Here is a 17,077-nt window from a genome sequence, read left to right on the forward strand (position 1 = left end):
GTATATGAGAATACTTTTTCACCGTAGCCTCTCCTACAGAGAATATTGTCAAACTTGTATTTTTGCCAATCATGACAGAGAAATTTAAGAATTTTGGGGGTGATCACTATTAATGTCTTCAGGGGCAATATATTTGCTACTCCCCTATCCCCTGCTGAATTAATTTTTCATCACAAACCTGGGAGATCTTTATCTGTTAGAAGAGACATTTCATCCACGAATTTGCCTGCTCCTAATGAGTGCAATGAAGACAATGCTCCCTCGAATTGAAGTTTCTTTTATAGTTTTCAATAAAAGAGACTTTTAAACACATATAAGAGATTTTTCTCTAATGTTTCAAAGAATAATGAGTGGTAATAAATAGTGAGACACATTTTTTCCAAATCTATTCTAAAATAATTTTCATAATATCCTTAGGTAGGATATTATTTTATTGTTATTGGTTGTCATTTAGTTTAAGGATTTTATTTCTTCTTATAGGGTCCTCCTGGACTTCCTGGATTTCCAGGGACACCAGGTCTTCCTGTAAGTAGCATTTCACTTTTTAGTTTGAAACCTCTTGAAAAGTAATCTAAGACATATTATACATGTGTTATGTTGCTTTTCAAAGGGAATGCCAGGCCATGATGGGGCCCCAGGACCTCAAGGTATTCCTGGATGCAATGGAACCAAGGTGAGATCCATCCACTTAATCTTAGGTAGTATACTTGACAATAATTAACTTAAAAACCTAAAGAAATCAATATGAAGAATGTAGAAGAAGGGATATAGTGGCTTCAGGTCTAGGATATTACATAAAGTATGCTCTGACTATAATTTTCTATATATTGAACTATCAATAATTTCATTAAACATTTATAATTAGGTGGGATGTTGCATTGGGTTGAAGATTACTTACCAAATCCTTTTTTGGCTTTAGCATAAAGTAGGATGAGAATTAAAACAGAATTAGGACATATATGTTTCAAATATTATATCAGTTGTTGAAAGTAACACTTCTGAATGTCATTCATTTGCTTTGCCATTATTAAAAACCTAGGTACAATTTATGTTTTCAAATATTTCACGTTTTTAAGATTTTTTAACACACTGAATAACTTCCTTAAGAAAAATCTTAAAAAATTATATGTAATACAGCACATCCATTTTTACTATAAACCGTCAGTATGAAACCTGAAACTTCTTCATCGGCCAAGATGATGCGTTTAACAATTTTAAATAACCCTAACTTTAGATACGGCAAACATTTTTTTTTTTTCTGATCCAATGTTTCTTCTCTTTAGTCAACTGTTGGATTGAATATAAAGTAATAGATAGCAAGAAAAAATGAGGAAATTTTGCTCTTCTTGTAAGCTTACATATTATAGCCAATTCTTATTCCCTCCCCTTTCTCCTTTTCCTTTAGATTAATGCAATATATTGTTATTCTCTGTATTTTCTTTTGGTATTTTCTATTTTTCACATAATATTCTGTAAAACTATTCATAAAATACCTTGGATCCTTCTTTCTTTGTTTTGTCTTGTTTTGTTTTTTGAGACGGAGTCTTGCTCTGTTGCCTATGCTGGAGAGCAATGGCATGATCTCGGCTCACTGCAACCTCTACCTCCCGGATTCAAGTGATTCTCCTGCCTCAGCTTTCTGAGCAGCTGGGATTACAGGCATGTGCCACAATGCCCAGTTAATTTTTTTGGTATTTTTAGTAGAGATGGGGTTTCACTATGTTGGTCAGGCTGTTCTCGAACTCCTGACCTCTTGATCCACCCGCCTTGACCTCTCAAAGTGCTGGGATTACAGGTGTAAGCCACTGCGCCTGGCCAGATCTTTCTAACTAATGGCATATGTCAAATTTTATATAGGGCATATTTTTAAAACAACTTGAACAAACTATTTTGCATTACAATGGCCATATTTTGTGATAATTACTGTACTATATACTTGAGGCAGTACAGTTTTTTTCATCTCCAATATTTCTTCAGGTCAATGTAACCCTTGTCAATAATTTTTTAAATTTGGGATTTGTGAGGACCAATCGTGTTCTTCATTTTAGCTAGGGCAACCTTAAAGTGATAAGACCAATGTGGAATTAGTTTACCTGATACATTTCATGTTAAATTGGACTAAATTTTTGTGCCTTGTCTGGTTATTTGTTTATTTTTATTTACTTATTTATTTTTGCCAGTGTGCTTTAAGCAACAAACAGACCACTAGCCAAAGTTTCAAATTTGAAGGCCCAATGTATCTATAATCAGGACAGTGTGCTATATGATTAAAGGGAGCATTGATTAACTTGTGTTTCAGGCTTCCAATTATGTGAGTAACAAACTTTAAACAAATTAAATTGTTTTATTATGCATATTTTAAGTCTGAATGCTTTTCTTATATTTCTTACTATGTAAGTAAAAGAATGAACTTTAAAGTTGGAGCCACCATATATAGGTTTTTTTCTTTTTCTCTCTTTTAAACTTGATGTGTAGGCCACTTCCTTTCTCTCGGGACCTACTTTTCCCATGTGCAACAAGGTGGAGAGAAGGGTATTAGACTCACAAAGACACACAACAGTAGTAATTTTATTCTTTCAAACCTTCTGATGAAGTTGTTTCTAGGATTACCATGGCATATAGGTATTTGAAATGAGGTTGCTTTGGTGTTCTTCAACAATTTCAGCTTTTGTTTTCTAAACCAAGTATCCATATTAGTACTGGGTGCCTAGAAAACATAATGACCTGCAATTGCTAGAACTATTGCTATTATTGTCCTCTTGGTGATATTAATAGCCTTCTTTCTTACCATCTTTTCCCCTTTACAAAAATAATTTGAAATAGTTTACGATAAAAGAAAAATGCAATAGAGCAGTTAGAGTAAGAATCTATATAACACGTGGGCAGGAAATTGGGGCAGATCATTAACTATTAAATGTGATAATAGGAATTTGTGGCGTGATTGTCTCAAAATGTCTTTGTTGGAAGAAAAGAACTGAGGTAGATGATTTTTTTTCTTTGCTTCTGATTGGGATGGATGAATTGGGATAAAAGTTGAATTGATATGGATAGTTGATATTGAAGTAATTGGAAAGTGAAGGCTAATGAACTTTTTGGCAATCTGGCATGTTTCAAAATGGCTTTTACAGAAATCTTTTCAAGAAGTCATATCTTGATGGTATAGTTATTCTTTGTTTCTTGTTCCTCCATGCTCTTTATTTTTAACTCCTTCTAGGGAGAACGTGGATTTCCAGGCAGTCCCGGTTTTCCCGGTTTACAGGGTCCTCCAGTAAGTTATAAAATTTGGGATTATGATGAACATAGGAATTAACAAAAGAAGCAGACATGTAGTGAGAAAGCCCAGTGCATTCATGTGGAACAAAGTAATACATTTTAAAGTAATAAACTAGAGGAAAATGTTTCAAAAAGAAGTTGGTAATATAGCTTTCTGCTGGGCAAAAGCAAGAATTTTATATGTATATAAATGTCACCTCTAAGTATCCTAAGATATATCCTATTCAGAAATCACGCTACAGCGGTCTACTCAGTTTATACTCTATTTAGAAAGCATTCTGTAATGGACTTGTTTCTCTCTCATACATATAAAATAATCCTTTTTCTTTTTAATAATAGGGACCCCCTGGGATCCCAGGTATGAAGGTAAGCATCTCATCCTGGGGAACGAATGTTTTGAATAAAATATTAGGATAGCCCGCCACTTCAATAGGATAATGACTCAAACTTCTGTCTTAAAATTGATGTTTTAGAAGTTGTGCAGGTGTAAACTTACAAGCTCTCCTTAAGTAGTCTCCTGTGTTCCCATGGCTTTAAGTACCTTGTATATGCTGATACACTTGAAAATGTGTATATCAGACTTGAGTTTCTTTTCTGACACTTAAAGTCTTCATCTTCTTACACTTTGATACAGTTGACCACCTACTCTCTGTAGAATTATTTTTTTCCCTGGCTTCTGTTACACTGTCCTTTCCTGATTTTTCTTCTGCACCTCTGGTTATTCTGCAGTCTTTTATGTAAGCTCATTCTTTTATGCCCATCAAGCATCAGGTCACCGTCTGTACTCCTTCTTCCATGCAATGCCCAGAAATATTACTAATGCCCATATTATTGATTACTATCTAGTTACTGAATACCAAATCAGACTTTTCTTCTGAGTTAGCTATGTGTATTCATCAGCCTCTCTGACATCTCCACATGTTCCAAGTAAACCCACCCACAAAATAAACCTGCTCCTCCCTCTGGCTCCTCGTATCTCAGATTTTCATCTCTATATGTTATGTACACTTTTACATGATCTCAAAACCCGGAAGTTAATATTTATATTTTCCATTCTTTCACACACCTCCTCATTCAATTCCATCACTAAACACTAAGTGTGCCTGTAAAAGGCATCTTAAATTCATCCACTTTTCTTCATTTCCACTATTACCACGTTAGTCATAATGTCTCATCTGGATTACTGCAATAACCTCTTATCTAGTCTCTTTTTTTCACTACTGCTCCATCCTTACCTCCCCTCCTGTTTTATTCTTTACAAAGCAACCAATAATGATATTTTTCAAGTGTTAATTGATAATTTAATCTCCCTGCTTATAAATCTTCAAGGACTTTCTACTGTGTATCTAAGGTAAAGTCCATAGTTTGTTTGTAAGAACTGCATGCTCTGGTCCTTGCCTACATTGACAGCCTTATCTTAAACCACTAAACTTATCCCTTAGCTCACTGACCACATCAGTCTGCATTTAGTTATTGGGATGTGCCAAACGTTTTGCTTTTGGGGTCTTTCGTGTATATGGTTTACTTTGCCTAATATTCTTCCTCCTGTCTTTACCTGAATGACTCATTATCCTTCAAGTCTCAACCTGAATGTTACCTTCACAGATTGCCCTTCTTTGACTACCCAAACTAAAGTAATTTTCTCCACTAGTTTTTTTTTTCAATTATTGTACCACATATTTTTCTTCATAGCCCTTAATATTCTCAGCCCTTGATGTTGTCGTCTTATATTTTTACATATTAGGGTCTGTATTTTCCCATTATATTGTTAGCTTTCTGAGAACAGAGGCCTTGTTTATCTTCTCCATTACTGATTACCCAGAACCTACCACAGTTGTTGGCAAATACTTAATATTTACTACGTACTTTTTACGAGTAACTGAAGGTACTACACTCTTAATAAATCTACTGTTCTTCAGTGTACTCTGGCCACTTCCTCATTTTCCTTTAAAAGTTTTTTATTACTGAGATGGCCTAATCTTTTAGTACATCTCTGTTACAAATTGAATCTTCAGATCATTTTTGTGGTTTGCTGGTTTTCATGTATAATAACTGTGTCTTAGAACTTCCATTGATGGCTTCTTTTAGGGTGAACCAGGTAGTATAATTATGTCATCACTGCCAGGACCAAAGGGTAATCCAGGATATCCAGGTCCTCCTGGAATACAAGTAAGTATCCGGTGATTTTCTTTTTTTGCTATATTGATTAAACCAGAAGATTACAACAATCCCTCAACCTTTAGTACTCTCTGTTTTTGTCGTAAAAATTATCATCAGATGTTTACTAGACATTACATGTACTTTCTACCTGAAAATAAAAGCAATCTGGACCAGGGAGAATTTTAACAACATCTGCTTCATTCTTTTGCTTTTCTATCCAGTTTTTTGGGGATTGGCAGCAGAAATAGGGTTCTATATTCTTATTCTTGTACTGTGGAGAGCAGTAGGGTCTTTTGTACATTTACAAAAGACCTAATTAAAAATAAAAAGTATGGGTGTCCCATTGAATATATTAAAATATATCATTTGTAACACTATCAGTTATGCATAACATATGAACATATTTTGAAGACCAAAGGAATACAGTTTATGCATAGTGAACATCAAATGTAATCTTAAGAAAAAAATTTTAGCCTATAGAAAACATGCATAGAGAGAGCAGTAACTTTCGAATATAGATTAGGATCTCAATTTCTCAGGGTTTATATTTCATGATAATTAATTCCTTTGCCCAAAATAAAAAATCAAAACTTTCTGGTAGTTTATCACTAAGATACAAGACTGGGGGCTTTTTTCATTAGCTGCCTTCTCATTTCTTTCTTGATATCACCCATCCACAGTTTTTAAAATTCACTCAATCTTGCCCTTTATATTTTATAAATTGTTATGAAGTAATATTTGAAAATACAACAGAATACATGCAAAATATAGGTATGTTATGAAGCATAACTATAAAGTGAACAACATTTAAGAGCTAGAAAATTACAAATGATTTTTAATCAACCTGTGTGTCCCTTGGTAACCAAATCCTTCTGCATTGTCCCAAGACATAGCTACCCTCCTGAGTTTTCCACTATGCCTTAAAAATAGCTTTATTATATATGCATATATTTCTAAGTAATAGAATATTTAGTTTTGCTTTATAAAATAATGTAATATTTATGTAGTTTTCTGCAACTTACTTTTTCTACTTGATATGCTAAGATTCATCCATATTATTGGATATGGCTTTAGTTCACTCAGTTTCACTTTCATATAACTTTCCATTTGTGAACATACTACAATTTGGTGTTTTTTGTTTTATGTGGTGTTTGTTGTTGTTGTTGTTGTTGTTTTGAGATAGTGTCTTGCACTCTTGCCCAGAAAGGAGTGCAGTGGCATGATCATGGCTCACTGCAGTCTCGACCTCCTGGGCTTAAGCAATCCTCCCACCTCAGCTTCCTGAGTAACTGGGACCACAGGTGCACATCACCACACCTGGCCACTTTTTAAAATTTTTCGTGGAGACAAGGTCTCACCATGTTTCCAAGGCTGGTCTCAAACATCTGAGCTCAAGCGATCCTTCTGTTTAGGCCTCCCAAAGTATTAGGATTACAGGTGTGAGCCTCTGTGCCCAGCCCACAATTTTTTCATTACAAAAAAATCCATGATTTATATCTAACTATAGAATTGCTAGATTGTAGGCCAAATTTTCAGTTTTTAACATGTCAAATTATTCGATAACACTTGTATCATTCTCTTACAATTTATCCCAGTTACTCTCATTTCCCTCTGTCTTCAATCTTACCTATTTTTAAATTAGAGAAGCTATCTTGAAAGTACTAGCCTTTCCCTTCTCATTTATAGCATAAAAGCCCCAACTAAATGCTTACCTTTATCACTTTATTTTGTAAATTTTCCTTATTATTTGTCTTATATTTATTTACCACTTTAAACCACAAGTTTTCTTATAACTACTTAATACTTTTATCCCTATGCATTTTAAAATTTCACTTAGAATATTGCTGAATGATAAAATTGTAGAGCAGAATTCCAGTGACAACTGAAGTTTAAATGAAGTCTAAATTTCATCCTTTTAGTTCTTTGTAAGATACAATAAGGGGGCCAGGCACAGTGGCTCACGCCTGTAATCCCAGCACTTTGACCGAGTCATGATATCGAGAGCAGTCTGGCCAACATGGTGAAACCTCGTCTCTACTAAAAATACAATAATTAGCCAGGCGTGGTGGCAGGTGCCTGTAATCTCAGCTACTCAGGAGGCTGAGGCAGAAGAATCACTTGAACCCAGGAGGCAGAGGTTGCAGTGAGCCGAGATCATGCCATTGCACTCCAGCCTGGGCAACACGAGTGAGACTTCGTCTAAAAAAAAAAAAAAAATACAATGAAGGGCTTGTTTTTTTAGTTTTTTTGTTTTTTATTTTCATCATTTTCTTTACTCACTTTATAACAGGGCCTACCTGGTCCCACTGGTATACCAGGGCCAATTGGTCCCCCAGGACCACCAGGTTTGATGGTAAGCTCTCTTCTTTAATTTAATTTCTCCCCCTTTCCTTTCTGACTTCTTTCATGAATATTAATATTATTTATAATACTTGAAAACATAATGCATTCTCAACATTCATAATTTATAATTTTCTTATTTAAAGGTGACTTTACAATGATGTGGTGAATAATATGCATTCTAAGTAATGGCTCCATTTTATAGATGGAAAAATGAGGTATATAAAAGGAAAGATTTACGATGAAATATTTTGTTGGTTGCTTCTTGATGTATCAGTGTTGAAGTCAATTCTGGCCATTTCAGAAAGTCTTCTAAGGCAGTTTTCTAATCACTTGATGAAACATGTTTCTTCAAACTGCAATTTTTTGTTTAAGAAGAACAAAAGCAGGGCTTCATAAAAAATATTGGCTCTCATTTCTTAGGTGCCTGGGACAAAACAGTAGAATTGGTGAGGGGAGTGATCACTATGCAATTGGTCACAGGTTTTTATACCCCCAAAACTTCTACAGATCCTGAATGTGTAACCGATTCTCTTACTTTACTACCTCTATAGTCACTCTTATTTTCTATCCTTGTAAATTCTAAGTATTTTTACTTCTGCAATACTTAGATTTCATTCAAGTCATGTTTTGGACTTACAGCTTTGCTGTTGCCCTCTTAAAAGGCCAAGAAAATTATATTTCAGTAGAAGTAATTTCTCATGTGCCACTCTATCTCTCATCTACCATATATTTAAGTGACAGTTTTCATTATACCTGTATAGATTGTACATTTTTGTTTGTGACAATTGGTCCTGCACTTTTGAATGAAGGAAATAATGTTTGATAAATACCAGAGGAATCTACCAGAAAAGATTGTGATTTCTGCTTTCCTGTAACTTTTTTGGGGAAGATTACAAAACCCTTCAGTTTGTTTTAGTTGTAGACTTCATGCAAAGCATGAAACTATGGACTTTTACACTTTTTCCTAATTCTGCTGTTGGAACATTGGTGCCCCTTGAGTATGTTGTTACACCTTGAATTTCCTCAACCATTGTGGCCACTTAACCAATTCACTTTACATTTCTGGATATTCCTTGAATTAACCCTAATTCAACAGGTGAAGCCAAATCTTAGAAATGCCACCAAGAGGCCGGGTGCGGTAGGTCATGCCTGTAATCCCAGCACTTTGGAAGGCTAAGGCGGGTGGATCACCTGAGGTTGGGAGTTCGAGATCAGCCTGACCAATATGGAGAAACCTTGTCTCTACTAAAAATACAAAAAATTAGCCAGGCGTGGTGGTGCATGCCTGTAATTCCAGCTACTCGGGAGGCTGAGACAGGAGAATCGCTTGAACCCAGGAGGCAGAGGTTGTGGTGAGCCGAGATCGTTCCATTGCACTCCAGCCTGGGCAACAAGAGGGAAACTCCGTCTCCAAAAAAAAAAAAACAAAAAACAAAAACAAAAACACCGAAAGACCGAAAGAAATGTCACCTAGATACAATATATAAATAAATAGGCCCATTGAGGTTAAGAGGCAACATACTTGAGCAGAAAGATGCCTATTTAATTTTTCAAACCTTGAAACATTCTCATATACACAAAGTCAGATTGTATAAAAATCAAACTGGATTTTAAAAAATAACACATGGTTTTTGGAACTTGATAGTTAATTGCTTTATGGTACCTAAGTTTACCTATAATTCTGATGTGAAAAATTTGATGGGTCTGTTGAGATTAACTTTTGAATTGATTTTTGACACTGGGGCTACCTCTCTACCTCTGCCCATCCCAGTTTTTTTCTCTTGCCCATTTCTGTTTTGTCATCAGAGGTACTCACATTCATCCAACTCATTTTAATCAATTAAAACGTGTGTCTCTGACTAAAATGAAAACAGACAAGAAAATACTATTTTGATGTGCTTTTTCACACCTTACTCTTTCTGAAGCTAAGTAACTTTTAAAATTAACTTATTAATATAACATTTTATTTTCTCTTTTTTCTTCTCTTCATAGGGCCCTCCTGGTCCACCAGGACTTCCAGGACCAAAGGTAATTTTCTTTTTCTTTATATCTTTTATTTGGTGTGGATTCCTTTTCTTACCGTCAGTGAGATTTTTAAATGGAAACTTCTCTTTCCAGGGGAATATGGGCTTAAATTTCCAGGGACCCAAAGGTGAAAAGGTGAGTAAAGAAAGAGAGTTGGTTATTCGGCCCTCAGCTTTCTTTTTTTGTAGTCATTTGAACTGCCTTTTTTCTTTCTCTTGCTTCTTGCAGTTATCTTATCTTACATGTCATATTATTGTCTGTGGTGGTTATGAAATATCACTGCCTTATTTTGTCTTGCAAACAGGGTGAGCAAGGTCTTCAGGGCCCACCTGGGCCACCTGGGCAGATCAGTGAACAGAAAAGACCAATTGATGTAGAGTTTCAGAAAGGAGATCAGGTGAGTAAGTAGGGAAGAAGTCAATGAAAATCTTGCTATGGATATGTTAATTAGTTTGATGGTGGTAACCACTTCACAATGTATATGTATATCAAAACATCACATTGTTTACACCTTAGATATATACAGTTTTTAATTAGTCAGTTATACCTCAATAAATCTGAAAAAATAATATAAAATGATAAAAAGTTAAAAATAATATTTATATGTAAGTGGCATTCCATTAAAATGCATTATAAGCTGAAATGTGGTTATATATCAGGGTATTTTTTTAAATAACAAGGATCTGAGATTATTATTATTATTTTTTTTGAGACTGAGTCTTGCTCTTGTCACCCAGGCTGGAGTGCAATGACATGATCTTGGCTCACTGCAACCTCCGCCTCCTAGGTTCAAGTGATTCTCCTGCCTCAGCCTCCCTAGTAGCTAGGATTACTGGTGCCACCACCGCACCCTGCTAATTGTTGTATTTTTAGTAGAGATGGGGTTTCACCATGTTGGCCAGGCTGGTCTCGAACTCCTGACCTCGTGATCCACCTGCCTCAGGCTCCCAAAGTGCTGGGATTCCAGGCATGAGCCACCACGCCTGGCTGAGATCATTAAATTTTAAAAATAACTTTATCAAGATACAGTTTACATACATATAATCCACCCATTTAAAGTGTAGAATTCAATTTTTTTAGTGTATTCACAGGGTAGTGAAACTATCCGTGTAATCTAACTTTAGAAAATTTTTAGGCTTCCTCAAAAAAATCTCCATACCTGTGTTAGCTGTACTCCCTATTTCTCCCGAAATTGACCAGCCCTAGGTAATCACTAATCTACTTCTTGGGTCTGTAAATTTTTCTATTCTGGATATTTCATATAAATGGAATCATATAATATGTGGTCTTCTGTGTCTGACTTCTTCTACTTAGCATAGTGTTTTCTTGTTAAATCATTTTGCAGCACATATCAGTGCTTCATTCCTTTTTATGGCTGAATAATATTTCATTGTGTAAATAGTCTACATTTTGTTTATCCATTTATTCATCAGTTGATGGGCATTTGGGTTATTTCCATTTTTGGCTATTTGAAGAATCCATTCATGTATAAAATTAGGTTATGGTCAGTCAGAATGATGACAGTGTTCTCTACATTTCACCGATATGCAAGGAGAAAGATAATGTTACTCTATAAGCCTTTGCTGTGTTTAGAAATAATTATCTGATACCCTTGCTTTTGCTAGAGTAGATGAGGGAAATTAGATATATTTTTAAAGCATACTGGCCCACACTTAAACAAACAGAATGTGTGCATTTTTGTTTCTCTTAAATGTGAATAAGAAAGTTAAGAATAAAGGAAAAGTTGTATTGAAACTCTACCATCAATATGACTTTGGCCATTTAATTATCTGCCAAAATATAAGTATGCCATGTGACCCCAAAATCTCCTTGTTTTAGGTATTCTTACTTTGTATTAAATATTTTATAAGAATAAAAAATTGTCATTTTTTCATTTTAAGTGTTGCCTTGTTATTTACCTCAAATCTTGGCTTGTATATAGACAAGAAATTAACTGAAATGAGCAAAGATAGCTCTAGTTAATTTTGCTTAGAATATTTCAACTTTAAATTAGAAACACCCTTATTAACTTTGGTTATACTACATGAGTATACAGTTCAGTTTAATTTTTTTAGAGGGAGATTTATTTTTATTTTATTTTATTATTTAAAAAATTTCAACCTTTATTGTATATACAGGGGGTACATGTACAGGTTTGTCACATGGGTATATTGTATGATGCTGAGGTTTGGGGTACGGATCCCATCAGCCAGGTAGTGAACATAGTACTCAGAAGTTAGTTTTACAAGTATTACCTGCCTCCCTCTACTCTTAGTAGTCCCCAGTGTCTATTGTTGCCATCTTTATGTCTTTGTGCCCCTAATGTTTAGCTCTCAGTTATAGGTGAGACCATGTGGTATTTGATTTTTTGTTCATGCATTAATTCACTTAGGATTATGGCCTCCAGCTCTAACCATGTTGCTGCAACGTAGATGTAGCTGTGGTTCAGTTTATTAAAAATGCTTCTAGCTAGTGCTAGTGCTTAGAATGAAAAGCATGTTCCAGTATTAACATTGACTTCCTTTCCCCTACTACTGCATAGGGACTTCCTGGTGACCGAGGGCCTCCTGGACCTCCAGGGATACGTGGTCCTCCAGTAAGTAACCTAAAGTGCTTTAGCATCATTTAATGTAAATTGGCATTGGTACACAATATCCTATGAACCAATGTGAAACTATTTTTATGTGTACAGGGTCCCCCAGGTGGTGAGAAAGGTGAGAAGGGTGAGCAAGGAGAGCCAGGCAAAAGAGTAAGTGATGTAACTGCTAATATTCTTTGCAAAAAATTCTAAATGTGTGTGTGTGTGTGTGTGTGTGTGTGTGTGATTTTATTCTTTCTTCCTACATCTTACTTCCATTGTTTCAAAATATCACTACTGACATCATAATGTTGATGTCTAAAAAGTCTACTTAATATAGTCCAATCCAGTAATAAAGCTTGTTATATTCTTTAACTTTATACTTCCTAACTAACAAATGTATGTTGTTGCTCTATCATTTCTTTGTATCGTGTAGGGTAAACCAGGCAAAGATGGAGAAAATGGCCAACCAGGAATTCCTGTAAGTAGCTAAGGTTCTTTCCCCTGCAAAACTGGAGACATTTATATGTTGGTATAACATATGGTGGTAGAGAAAAAGTATGACAAAGAGTGTGGGGTCTGGAAATAGTTTAAATGAATTGAAATTATCCAGTCTTTGTCTTTTGAATATAATTTTCAATTTTTAAAAATGTCTGTGAGTACATAGTAGGTGTATATATTTATTTATGAGGTACATGAGATTTTGATACACGTATGCAATGTGAAATAAGCAAATAAGCACATCACGGCGAATGGGGTATTCTTCCCCTCAAGCATTTATCCTTTGCATTACAAACAATCCAATTACACCAAATATAAATTTGAGGTTCCTTTATTTTTTAAAGTCAGATTTATTGAGATATAATTTACATACAGTAAAAGGAACTATCTTTAGTTTACAGTTCTGTGTTTTGACAAACACATACAGTTGTGTCACCACCACCATAATCAAGAACACTTCCATCACCTTCAAAAGTTCCCTCATGCTCTTTTGTAGTTATCTCCTCCCTATTCCCCTATCCCAACCTCCTTACAACAACTGATCTTTTGTCAGTCTCTTTAATTTTGCCTATTCCCAAATGTCAGATACATTAGATCATTTTGTATATAGCCTTTTGAATCAGGATCCTTTCACATAGCATAATACATTGAATTGTGTATCAGTTCATTTTTTTATTGCTGAGTAGTATTTGATAATTTGAATATACCATGGTTTATTTATCCATTTACCCATTGAAGGATATTTTGGTTGTTTCTGTGTTGTGGCCATTATGAATAAAACTATTATAAATATTCCCATACAGTTTTTTTTTGTGTGTGTGAACATGTTTTTTCAGTAAAAGTTTTGACAGGTAATATTTCTACTTACTACCAAAAAGGGGCATGGGAAATAAAATATGTAATTCCAAGAACATTATTTCAAGCAGCTTCAGTATCAAGAGTATCTGCAGTAGGCAAGAGTTTTTCAAGGACAGAGAGAATATTTGATGAAATTTGTAAGTTATTCCAAGGGAAAAGGATAATTCTTAACAAGATAGGTTAGAATTACTAAATTCAGATAAATTGGTTTCAGGATATTTTACTAAACAGGCAATCCTCAATTTACAATCTCTAGTTCAAAAATATTATAAAATATCAAGAGGTAAATTCAGGGCCTCAGTTCCTGGCTTCTTTTGGAACAGTTGGTCTTTGTCTTGATTCAGGCAGCTGTGATATTCAACAATTGCCTCTTAGTGTTTTCAACAAATGGGGGTTGGACGGTAGGGAGACTGTTCTCTTGTTCTCTGTTTGCACTGGGAGAGCCCAAGTTGGGTCAAATAAAGGCAGCCTTGCAAATAGTCTTCTTTTAAACCACCAGACAAATCAAATAATGATAATTCTCTGAAAATGGGGCTTTGAAGGAGCTCCAGCCCTGTTCTTTCCTCTCCAGTTGCTAGGCTGCTGGTTTTCACCTTGATTGTGAGGAGAGGTGGTGGGAATAGAGCAAGTTAAAATGCCACAAAGCTCTGAATTCTCACAAGATTCAGCATTTTTTTTTTTTTTTTTTTTCTGAGAAAACACTCCTTGAATTGTTGCAAGCTTTGGTTAAGTTATGAAAGTTAATTCTGACTGACCATTTTTGCCAGTATTCTCATTGCATCTATGGAGAAGACGATTTTTGGAGATTTCCTAACCCCACCATTTGTGCTGATGTCACCCTATCCGCTATTTTTTAAAGGGTTTGCCTGGTGATCCTGGTTACCCTGGTGAACCCGGAAGGGATGGTGAAAAGGTAAGAATTTTAATACTTTGAAGTGACTGGTTTATTTAGCTAAAATAATCCTTTTCTTCTCTCAAGCTTGAATTATAAATGGAAAAAGTCTACATAACTAGCTTTTATATTCAAAATATTCCTTCTTTATTCATCTTTTGCTCATTTTTCTTTTATACCACACTTGCTAAATTTTCTTCCATTGCCATAAATCACAGTCCATGTTGCAGAAATACATTAAGCATTGTTTAACTTTAGCATCTCCACTGTGAAAAGTCATTGCCTTTACTTTGAGCATGTGTCGGCAAAGCTTTTTTTTCGCAAAGAGAATTCAGCACTATTTTAGTGAGGTCCTCTTACGAAAAAGGCTTATAGCTGTGAATGTAGAACGTCGCCAGTAAACATTTCCATTCTGTATGCAATTATTGTCTGTAAGTCTGTGGCTAATTCTTGGTTGTTTTTCCCCCCTACTGGGCCAATGCAGCCTGACTGAGGTCAATTATTTAGTTACCTATTTTTCAAATGACTTTGAAACATTGTATGAAGCACACAATTACCAGAGTTTTAGCAGGTCACAAAATAACCAGTACTCCAATCCCTCTTGTCTTTAATTGCTTTGTATCAAAAACTGAAAGCTTTTTTGTTTTTCAGGCAAGGAAGGAAAGGCGTTACAAACTTGAATGTAGGCAGAAGGCACATATTTTAATGGTGGTTTATTTCTAAATTAGGTCTAAGTTCTAGCATGGCTTAAAAGGCACAATTAGAATAAAGGGAGGTAGGAAATATTCAGATAAAATAATTTTTTGTCAGGTAATATTTGTATATAGATGGATGGCTTCTATGAACAAGACTAGAGTCAGAATAGAAGTATGAAAAAGACCATCCTTGTGTTTCGGCCAGTAGTAGAGTAACATTTGAATATTGAATATTGTGTTTTTTCCATGCTGTTGTAGCTACTAATCAAAGATAAAAGTTCTATCTGAACTTGTCTTTCATTAACTTCCAAGAGCAAGCTCACAAAAGCAATTCAGAGTTACTAGCTATTATTTATGATAGTTAAGTCCATCGCATCTGAAATATCTGTCACTAATAGAAATGACACTACATTTATGTCCTTGGCTAGTTTTATGAGGAGAAATATGGCTAAATGTAAAAAAAAAAAAAAAAAAAAAAATGTAATTTTTTCACTGATTCTAGTGCTACCATTTTTTTCTATTATCTTCTTTATAGAGTATTTGTAGTTGGCTAAAAATAGGAATCTTAAAAATCAAAACACATTACAACTAGAAATACCTTAAAACTCTGGTCCAAAAATCTTTATTCTTTGTATATAAACCGGAGAAGTTAATTAACTTGGTCAATATTATATAGCTAGTAAATCTGAGACAACATCACAGGTTAGGCTTAGCTCAGAATTGTTTCATTACTTCATGTTGCATTTCTCATTTGAGGTATTTTATGATTGATTTCTGGGTCTTTTTGAAAAGTTTCTCTTATATTCTTGAGGAAATCGATGTTTTCATGTGAATTTTACTAACCTATTTACAATTGAATTGAACAGGGCCAAAAAGGTGACATTGGCCCACCTGGACCTCCTGGACTTGTAAGTTTTTTTTTAGTATTCATTTATCAAAATTTATTAATGCATTATCATTTTTGTGCCTTAATTGCATACTCCCTATTTTTCTTCATAGAACAGAAAATTTCAAGTCATTATCAATTTCTACTGGCTTAAAAGTCTTTATATCTAAAAACTTGAGTAATGTTGACCTCAAGGTCTTGTATTGTTCTGCCTATGCATTACTTCTGCATGGTAAAGGTCTAAAATTATGGCTTTGGGTTGTTTTACCTCATGATTGCCAGATCACTTCTCAAGCAACCAGCAGGTGGTGCAAGTGTTGCTTACAAAGGTTCAATGACAACAACAACAAAAACAAAACTTGGGGAAGTTGGGGTGGGGGTGGGGTTTTGGTCCTTTCCCCTGCAGAGCTCAGGAGAAAGATAGATTTGGTCTTAATAGGTTTTCTAAATTTGTAATTGTCTGATTCACACCTCTTTCTTTCCTGAGTGTGTGCTTTCTAGGGACTTTTAATAATGAACGTAGGAAGCTGCTTTATGAAAGAATAATTGGGAGTGGGGGAGCTTCAGATTTTGTCATGTTTGTGTTCACTATGAAATTTAAGTCAACTATATTTCCAGTCTTATTAGGAATAAAATATCGTTGCTGAGGTTTAACATATTGGTTTTTCTTTGGTTGAAATTTAGTAAGACTCTTGACTTCAAACTGCATTGAAGCCACAACAGTGCGAATGTTGGAAAACTTATGTGTCCAGACATGTTAGTAACATTAATTTAATTCTTATTATCCATAGTGAGTCTCAGTTATTAATACTTAGGACTGTACTAAATCTAATGAGGATATACTTATAGAAGATCTTAGTTTTTTT

At 34.8% G+C, this 17,077-nt stretch overlaps 1 protein-coding gene across 3 annotated transcripts in view; it reads left to right on the plus strand.

Moving 5' to 3' along the window:
* The window catches only part of COL4A5 (collagen type IV alpha 5 chain), a 298,599-nt gene that overhangs the window by 146,851 nt on the left and 134,671 nt on the right, over window positions 1-17,077 (plus strand). For all 3 annotated transcript variants that reach the window (XM_030934587.1, XM_030934588.1, XM_030934589.1), the window contains 14 exons: window positions 481-525; window positions 611-673; window positions 3,215-3,268; window positions 3,613-3,639; window positions 5,362-5,442; window positions 7,724-7,786; window positions 9,769-9,804; window positions 9,895-9,936; window positions 10,106-10,198; window positions 12,344-12,397; window positions 12,494-12,550; window positions 12,816-12,860; window positions 14,598-14,651; window positions 16,192-16,233. In XM_030934587.1, the coding sequence (XP_030790447.1) occupies window positions 481-525; window positions 611-673; window positions 3,215-3,268; window positions 3,613-3,639; window positions 5,362-5,442; window positions 7,724-7,786; window positions 9,769-9,804; window positions 9,895-9,936; window positions 10,106-10,198; window positions 12,344-12,397; window positions 12,494-12,550; window positions 12,816-12,860; window positions 14,598-14,651; window positions 16,192-16,233 (756 nt within the window). The remainder of the gene's footprint in view (window positions 1-480; window positions 526-610; window positions 674-3,214; window positions 3,269-3,612; window positions 3,640-5,361; window positions 5,443-7,723; window positions 7,787-9,768; window positions 9,805-9,894; window positions 9,937-10,105; window positions 10,199-12,343; window positions 12,398-12,493; window positions 12,551-12,815; window positions 12,861-14,597; window positions 14,652-16,191; window positions 16,234-17,077) is intronic.

This window comes from Rhinopithecus roxellana, chromosome 7, assembly GCF_007565055.1.
Source record: "Rhinopithecus roxellana isolate Shanxi Qingling chromosome 7, ASM756505v1, whole genome shotgun sequence".
NCBI lineage: Eukaryota > Metazoa > Chordata > Mammalia > Primates > Cercopithecidae > Rhinopithecus > Rhinopithecus roxellana.